The sequence below is a fragment of the Triticum urartu genome, chromosome 4, assembly GCF_003073215.2.
Source record: "Triticum urartu cultivar G1812 chromosome 4, Tu2.1, whole genome shotgun sequence".
Taxonomy (NCBI): domain Eukaryota; kingdom Viridiplantae; phylum Streptophyta; class Magnoliopsida; order Poales; family Poaceae; genus Triticum; species Triticum urartu.
The window spans coordinates 520,625,215-520,634,638 of record NC_053025.1 but is presented as its reverse complement, the minus strand read 5'-3'; the positions used below and the strand labels follow the sequence as shown (position 1 = coordinate 520,634,638).

Genomic DNA, 9,424 nt, shown 5'->3' with positions numbered 1-9,424 from the left:
ACTTTCAACATACCAAACCCCACGCTTTTGGTCAAGCTTGACGGTCAGGTGCGCTTCGCAAAAGCAACGTGTCTCGGCTCTGAGCCTACGGCTGTGTCCTTCCTCGGTTAGCAACTTGCTGTCATGTTTCCCTTGTCTTGAACAAACAAACCACCTATAACGCATATGACATGACTCTGTTTTGCTATACCTGACCTTATTCTTTCTAATGCTGAAACCATTATCTCTAGCATAGCTGTTGTAGAAATCATACGCAGCATCGTGAGACGCAAGGTCATTTCCATTATCTGCATGAACATATCCCTCTTATCATCTGCACTGGCAGTATCTTGGACATTCTTTGCCCCATCATCTTGTGTCACCTACACAATCAAACCACAACCATGAAAACAGATTTCTAAGGTTTAACATTACTTACTTCCATAGAACATTGATTACACACATACCTCACTCATGATGACCGATGACTCGGACTCCCCAGAACCAGGTGCATCTAATGATTCGTCATTAAGGCCTGTCTCCGCGTCGGATTCACCGTAATAGTCGTACGCATTATGACATTCGGAAATGAACTGAAAAATACAACACAAATACATAATTACTTATCATATAATATTCCAAAAGAAATTCAATTTGCATGGCAACAAAATTTTTCACTTACGTACCTGACTAATGTAATCTTCATTCGAGAGCTCCGAGTTGCTTTCCTGATCATCATCAAGCTCATCGATCTATAAATTTTCAACACAAAGATTTAATGTTGTCGGATGCCACCAAAAAATTACAACATGACAATGCAACTCACATTAAGATCGTCCCATTCGTTCCCATTCTCTGACCGATCTTCACGATCTGAATTTTCATCATCTGACCAATCTTCTATCCAGTCTTTCATCAGTTCTCCAAACTCCATGTCTACCATGATATCAGTTAACTCCTCGTCCGCCATTTCCTACAACCAATATTATGTATCATCACATGTGCAAACATTATCAATGATGAAATATAAAACACATAGCACACGATCACGGATGTTATGTAAACAACCACAACCGAGGCCGTTCAGATCTGCCCAACTTAGTAAGGAAGATGGCCACGGCACCCATCGTGATCACTTTCAATCGCGAGGAACTGCACGATCTCAAAACCTAGCTTGATCTGTGATTACCTCTGTCGCCGGATACCTAGGTCAGCCGCCACATCAAATAACGATACCGGTGGTGCGCACAGCCGACGGCAACCGACACTACGTGAAACCAAATCATGAGGAGCAGCACTACCGGAACAAGATCCACGATCGCATGCGCCGCCGGGTAGCTAGGTTACCCGCCCCGCTAGGTTAACGACTACCACTGGCGGCGGCAGTTTGTTCGATGTTGCCGCGAGCGAGACTAGAGGGGGGACGTGGGATGCGGTACCTGTGCGCGCTCGTTGAAGATTCACGATGTTGTCGCGCTCGCTGTCCGACAAGATCGCCAGCGACGAGATAGCCGCCGCTGGAGATCTACTACGTGACTTATGGAGCTGCGTCAATGCTCGCGAGATTGATGGAGCTGCTCGCGTGAATGATTGGATTCGGCGGGTCTTACGTGGACATGGGGTTGTGTGATGTTTTTTTTTCGGACCAGAGTACTGTACGTATACGTTCTGGGTTATACAGGGCTAGACAGGGCTTGGATCTGGGCTGCGGCGGGCCAGGAAAAAAACAAATTCGCGGGGACAAAAATACCCCTCTGAAATTAGGTTAGGGGGGAGCACTGGAGCAGGGCTCCCTTCTGCAATGAATCACAGCGTGTACTTGTACTACATGACAATGGGAAACAGATTTCTGCAGAGCAGACGAATAGGGTGGTCTGCTACGAGTATGTACTCAACGGTAGCCTTACCAAGCACATTTCCGGTAATAAACTGTGTTCGCTGGGCTGCACGTCCATTTCCTAGAAGCATGCAGTGAAAAAACGAGTTCTTCAGTTCATACCTTTGACCAACCTCTTTCTCTTTGCTTTTTAACAGATGCAAGCTCGGGATTGGATTGGCACACGCGTTACAGAATAATCAAAGGGACATGCGAAGGTTTAAAGTACCTGCATGAGGAGAACTCCACACTTCACTTGAACCTAAATCTTGATAATATATTGCTAGATAATGATATGCAGCCAAAACTATCAGATTCCGGTTTATCAAGGCTACTTGGTGCTGCAACAACTACGACGTCAATGAGTTATATGGGTAAAATGTAGGTTGCCTCATGCCAAAGCATTATGTCCATCGATTGCCACGGAATTTTAACAAGCTCGTATTTTCTTACTACCATTTTTTTTAGTATTTTTTAAATCTCTGATGTCTAATTTATGTTGTGAATTTCAGTTACCTACAATTGCTCAAAATTAATGTATTATTCTCAACATGCACTGGCTATGTTGTTTTGTAAACTCACGAATAATTATCTTGCAAAAATAACAACTTTACTCTACATGCATGAAGGGGATATATGCCACCAGAATATATGCATCAAGGAATGATTACAAGGGGGGTTGACATTTATAGTTTGGGAGTTATAGTCGGAAAGATAATGGCTGGACATGAAGGATACTCAAGTATTGCTGAATTAACGAAAAAAAGTTTTACTGAGCATGTAAGTATACCTATAAGTTCCCCTAATTATTTATTCCATACGATCGAAAAACTTTCCCATCTTTCTATCAGTTGAACCGTCCAATTTGGATATAAGAATTATGAATGTTGTGCACTTTTGCATTTTGTGTTATCATTCTAGCTCTATGTTGCAAGGTACATGATAATTGGAGGAAAAGACTACGTGGAACATTAAATCCCAGACTACTGGAAGTTTATTGCAACCAAGTCAAGAGATGCATCGAGATAGCACTACAATGCATCGACCAGAGCCGACAGAAAAGGCCCACTATACAGTACATTGTTTCTGAATTGATCAACACTGAAAAACTTATAGGTGACCTAGAGCACCAGATAGAACAGGTCCGAACACTTCTGGAATATTTGAAGTTCCCAATTATGGGAAATTACCTTATTGGCATATAGTGCATATGAGTTTTTTTTTGCTGAACAATTGTTAGTTTTGTTTGTGGAAAATTGTAGTGGGTAGAATTGATCGCCATCTGTTAAGGTAGGCCCTATGGCCAGTAAAGGCCGTTAATAGGTTTGATCTCATATTGTTGATTGTCAAAATTTGCCTACATAATTGACCTACGATCATAACTACTTTTTTTTAAGGATATTTATCCCAGCATAAGGGATGAGCCAATGAAGCTATCCCTGGAATTTCTGAAAGATATTACAAATGCTTTTGCCGATGAGAGGAAGCTTGGCAGTGGTACATTTGGAGACGTTTATAAGGTACTCCCTCCATTTCAAAATATAAGGTGTATTAGTTTTTTTTCAAAACTTAAAGTTGTGCATGATTGACCAAGTTTATAGAAAAAACGCATTAATATCTTTAATACCAAATTTGTACCATTAGATCCACATGAAAAGTATTTTCATATTTTATTTATTTTATATTACGGATGTCGATATTTATTCTATAATCGTGGTCAAACATACATATGTTTGACTTTCATGAAAATTGATGCACCTAGTATTCTGGATTTGTGTGAGTATATAAATAAAAAATGACACACACAAAAGTCTAGAATTTGCACATGAACACGATGATAAATATACTTGACCCCTTGTTATAAAATTTAATATAAGTATTGTAGAAGTTATTGTAAATTTGATTTTAGGACAGTTTCCTGGAACTACAATGATTATGACCGTACAAAAATATTAAAAAATTATGCCTTTAAAGACTCGAGTAGGTTTCACAATAAAAGGCTTCATGAGAGGTAAAGAGTGAAATGGGCCCGATTAACTCAAACTAGTTGCACCATTTAGGCCAAAAATTCAGTGCGTGACCCTAACACCCTCTTCCCACTAAATTCCCCCTCCCGGTCCCATCTTCTTCCATTCCGCCCCTTCTCCCCCTTGCGTTGCATCCGCATCCTCTTCCTCTGACCCTGCCGCTGTACCTCTCCGGCCGGCACACCAGCATTGCCGGACCTCTGCAACCAGCACCGACGCGCCCGCTCGCCTTTCACGACGGTGTCGTCCACCCAGGACCCGTCCGTTGTCAGGTACAATCCGCCTCCTGTCGACGTCGTCCATGGCGGACACCATGCCCGATAGGTGTTTGGTCAAATACCATTTAGCTAATTTTTTAGCGTCATGTCATTTTTTAGAGTACGAAGGATGGCAAGGTACTCGACCATCGAGGATGAGTTGTTGTGGTTGGCCGTATCCGTGGATTTTGTAGGCAGGAGCAGAGGAGGGGGGGGATCTTCTGGCCAGCGCGTGCATGGTTTGTTTCATGCGCGAAAGCACATTGCATTCTACAACATGCACATCATCCAACAACACAATGTTAGGTTGTTATCGTACCGACGGTATGCCATCTGGACCTCCATCACCAAGTTTTGTGATGACATGGTTGGTAGGTTGGAGGCATGGTGGCTATTGCGTGTGGTAGAGAAGGACATCGTACGTTTTGCTTCTTCTTGCTCAATTTGTTGATTGAATCATTCACTCAATGTTAGTTTATACATTATGTTGTCCGCACGTGCTGCCATAATGTATCACACGAAAGAGGGACGACCATTTACACACACACACACTGTTGGATAAAGCTGAAGGGGCAGTATGTGTGGGCCGACATGATCCGTTCATGAAAAACTTGTTGAACATCCGGTTAGTCTCGTTGAACTTGAACTACTATTATACTAGACTTATTTGCATGCTATGTATGGATGATTTGTGATATTACTATTCAAACTTCGATGAAATCTGCCGTGTTTGCATGAACATCGTCCGATTAGTTGAAACGTTGTTTGAAATGTAAGCGGACAAATGTGGCTAGCATTGGATGGTTGGACCCTGCATCCGTATCCGCGGACTGGTCCCCCTCCCTCCCATCTGCGGATGGATGCCGGAGCAAATTTGTGGGTCAGTGTTGGAGATGCCCTTAGTCCATTACTCAAAGTGGTTGTACACTTTGGGTGAAAACTCAGGAAGTGAACAGATTTAGGCCATGAACTCGTTTAAGAGGCTAAAAATGATTTAGGAGGAAAAACTTGTGTGCCTCAAAATTACTTGTGTGTGCAAAATACCCCCTCCCACACATATAAACAACAACAAAATAAATTGGCCCTCGGTGGATCAAACGTGAGACCTCGTGATGATCTCCGTACAAAATATTAAAAAAATATGCAAGACCCAAGTAGGTTTCACAATAAATGACACCGTGGGAGGGAAAAAATGAAACACCCCATTAGTCTATTAACAAGTGGTCATATTTATGCCACGAAATCGTTTAAAGAGGCTAAAATGATTTAGGGTGTGTGTGCGGGAAATGTTGGCTGCAACATCAGCGAACCTTGGACTACACATTTCTGTCTCATATTTCCAGGGAAGTTTCTATTAAATTAACCATGTTGGCAAAATACTCTAGCAGACTATATTAGCCATTGGTGGATATAAAGAGTGCACGAGCTAGCCCGTCCCAAGTCTGTTATCACTATATAGCAATGTACTATGTATCACTCATAATAACAATCATCTAAAAATATTTAACATGTTTTTCAAAAAGTTCAACATGCTTAAAAAATGTTCAACATGTCTTAAAACAGTTGCCAACATATTTTGAAAAAAAATGTTCCAAGTTGTTATTTGCTGATGTGCATACCTCTTCTAACGGATTATTTTAATTTTGAGAAATACACGTTGAATGCACAAATATATCTTTCACAATGTTTTTGATTTTTTTATGTCAAGATGCTTGGGAAATAAAAAAAGGGAAACCTCAATGCACACTAGAAGTTTTTTCCAAGTTCATGTCCCAACTCAACGTGTACTTAAAATCACCAGCATTAATCATTTTCCAAGTTCATGACACATCTGACATTCGTGTACTCGTATACTCCCTCCGTCCGGGTTTATGAGGTTATAGGACCAAGGCAAGGTACAACAATTACTCATGTATAATTTTTTTCCTGCTCCGTGTCCGATTAAAGTGCATGGAGGTTTATCCTCCCATAATTAGATGTAGCAGTTGGAGTTGTTCGGTGGACGTGCATGCATCTGCTACGAATTTCTCTCCTCTTATTTATCAAACAAGCTAATTAATGACTACTACCTCCATCCTGATTTATTAGTCCCCCTCTTATTTAGGGTCATATTTTGACCATATTTTTAACCAATAAAATACAAGTTATACATAGCATAAAATATATTGTGGCAAACTATGTTCAAATACGAATCCATCAATATAATTTGTGGTGACATGTGTTAACATTTTGTTAGTTAAATCTATATTCAAAATTTAGTACAAAATATGAAGGGGATCAATAAATCAGGACGGCGGAAGCTCGAGTCACGTAGAATCAGGAGGGATATTGAGGGAGAAATCTGCACTTATCATGCAGAGCAAAATTACGAGGCCTGCTCTTGGGCCCAATAAACCCAGACAGAGGCAGTAGTTTATCAAAGTAATGGAGATACAGTATTGTAGCCTTTGACAAGCGGGGGTGGTAGCCCAGGGACAGCACCCCTGAAAATGCAGAGCCACATGCAGCCCCTTCACTTGGAACTGCCACCGCATCGCATTTCAAGGCATGGCGGACGCGTCAGTGCACATGTATTACCCGAGGTTGCCGCGCAAGCAGACATCGTTGTCGCCCCCTTCGAGCGAGAGGAAAACACTACAACACGGTAGATTATGTAAGGCACTTTAAAACGCCTCTAAAGGCCCCTATAACGAGTTTAAGTGGTTGTTTGGATTAGGAGAATTAGCATTGGGTTTTGAGGAAACGGATTTCATGAGAGATTATTAATTAAGTAATTCTAAATGTTGGTGAAATAGGGGGTGCAAAAAGATGGACAAGTGATTGCCGTGAAGATGCTCCGTTTCATGTCAGGGATTGACGAAAAGCAATTTAAAACTGAATTTGAGCACCTTAAGAGGCTGAATCATCAAAATATTGTGAAATTAGTTGGCTTCTGCAATGAAGAAGAGCAAGTACTTGTACTCCATGAAGGGAAAACAGTACGTGCATTTGAGATACACAGGGCACTCTGCCTCGAGTTTGTGCCCAACGGAGGCCTCGGTAGGTTTATTTCTGGTATGTCCATCTCTACAAATGTATGTTCTTTAGCTCTTTGACTTATTTTACATCTGATTGATATAAATCTACAACCAAAATTGCATTCTCAAAATACTTCCTATATACTGCTCTTGCAGTGAAGCATGCTGGACTAGATTGGTCCTCACGGTTCAAAATAATAAAGGGGATCTGCGAGGGTTTAAAATACCTTCATGAAGTTCATGTAACACATTTGGATCTAAAGCCAGACAACATATTGCTAGACGAGGAAATGGTACCCAAAATCGCGGACTTTGGTTTATCAAGGCTAGTCGGCGAAGAAAACACCAAGATGACCCTATTTCCTCTAGGCACGCTGTAAGATTATTATTTTCATCTGAATAAACATTTTTCTCTTAACTAAACAATACTGATTATTTGTGCTCACCTTGTCATTATGCTCGCTTGCAGTGGATACTTGCCACCAGAATTCATAACCAAGCAAGTAATCTCATTTAAGTATGACATATTTAGCTTGGGTGTTATAATAAAAAAAGACGGTGGCTGAAATTTTCGACTACTCAAACATTGGTGACATGGACGACCTGGAATGTATTGAGCATGTAAGAATAAGTTTAGATTTACATTAATATTAAACCATTTTTAATGTATGTCACCAGAAAGTTTTAGTCCAAAATGTCATTAGTTCAACCTCAACTCCAGAATTCCTTTTGGATATAGGCTGCTAAAATTTTGCTCTCAAGTTTAGGGCCGGGGAAAGGCAACTTCTAAAACATGCCCCTTCAATTATTTTCTACTCTACTTACCTTTGTCCCCCCCCCCCCCCCTCCCCCCCCCCCCCCCTTTTTTTTTTCTCTGGAAAAGAAGCTACTTTGTGCACAATTGTGTGGTAGGAATTAGTATTTCATATACAACTCTAATACTTAAGAATTGCTTACACAATGATATTCATGATATTTTTCTTTCCTCTAAATATTATAGTCTATGTTGGTCCACCACTAGCGAGATATGCAGTTTAATCCATCTTCATTTATCCAGATTTATTATGTAATTATTTTCCTATTTTTTCGTTTTTTATGATAATTGTGTGATATCATTGCCACCAAAACTAAACGGCACCAAAATCTTTACTTATGGGGAAAAATGCCACCATTGCTTTTGCTAAAGTTGTATTTTAATTAGGTGTGAACAAGAGCACTATAAATCTGTGAAGTCTGCTTTATTTCTTGGCTCCAAAGCTGCTTGTTATACTAGCTTGATTGAGCATTTAAAAGTTGCATTGTCCTTTGGCCCCTGCTAAGAGTTCGTTGTAGTTCTTCCACCCCATATATGCCTCCCGCTATGGAGGGGTACACATACACCGCGTTCCTACCAACCATTGAAAGGTTGATCCGACTTGGTAATACACACATGACATCCAACATGTTTTATCCTTAGTCGGCTAGGGATACAACCACCCCATTAACTACCCAACATATGGTTGGCTCTCCGTTTCAAACAATTTCACAAAGTTAATTTTGGAAAAAGACCATATGATAATGCTATTTTCTACTCAAGTGCTGGCTTATTCATTAGTGGGCGTTTGGTTTGAGAAACCGGATGGTGAATAGACCGCCATAGCCTAACTTTCTTCTCTCGTTTGAGGATTGGATTGAATCACCTTGTCCACTGTAAGCAAGTCTACTACTCCCTCCGTCCGAAAATAAGTGTCTCAACTTTGTAGATAATTACATCTAAAGAGCTCCTCCTAAGACCGAAGTTCATGCATGCTTGCTGTGGTGACGATACACACTATTTGTGATGTCAACTGACATCATAAACTATGCAAAACACACAGTTTTTGTCATACTCATCACATTAAAACATGCAAGCGTGAATGGGTAAGGTTGACATCACAGTTTTTAATATCTAGCCCCGCCACTGCACACATGGATGAGCGAGGTGGCTGGGCAGATTATAGATGGGGGAAATAGCAGAGCCATCAAAATAAAAATCAATGTGATAAAAGCACTTTTTTTAGCGCGAGCTTCACTCCGTTAACAAAGAGAAAAATCATAAACACCATTTTCCAAAATTGTGAGGAAATTCAGAAAACTTTTTTTGTTACTACAAACAGATCTCTTGTATTCTTAAGAAATTCCTTGATGTAATTGGTCTGGATATATATAGCAACCTATTAACATACATGTACGGGTATGTACTCTATGTTTCATTTTTGAAGGTGCACCAAAACTGGTGCAAAAGGTTAC

At 40.6% G+C, this 9,424-nt stretch overlaps 1 protein-coding gene across 1 annotated transcript; it reads left to right on the top strand.

Annotated features, from left to right (window-relative positions):
* The first annotated feature begins 1,444 nt into the window (after positions 1–1,444).
* Positions 1,445–7,973, top strand: LOC125554840 (cysteine-rich receptor-like protein kinase 37). Its single transcript, XM_048718240.1, has 5 exons — positions 1,445–1,561; positions 3,253–3,375; positions 6,935–7,193; positions 7,313–7,532; positions 7,626–7,973. The coding sequence occupies exons 1-5, from the start codon at positions 1,445–1,447 to the stop codon at positions 7,720–7,722; spliced, it is 816 nt and encodes a 271-aa protein (XP_048574197.1). The 3' UTR covers positions 7,723–7,973.
* The last annotated feature ends 1,451 nt before the right edge of the window (positions 7,974–9,424 follow it).

Bases quoted from the DNA above. Each gene is read 5' to 3' on its own strand.
- LOC125554840 (XM_048718240.1), top strand. From the start codon at position 1,445: ATGTTGTCGCGCTCGCTGTCCGACAAGATCGCCAGCGACGAGATAGCC. The intron at 1,562-3,252 runs GTGAATGATTGG...CTTTTTTTTAAG, and splicing joins AGATTGATGGAGCTGCTCGC to GATATTTATCCCAGCATAAG. The intron at 3,376-6,934 runs GTACTCCCTCCA...TTGGTGAAATAG, and splicing joins CATTTGGAGACGTTTATAAG to GGGGTGCAAAAAGATGGACA.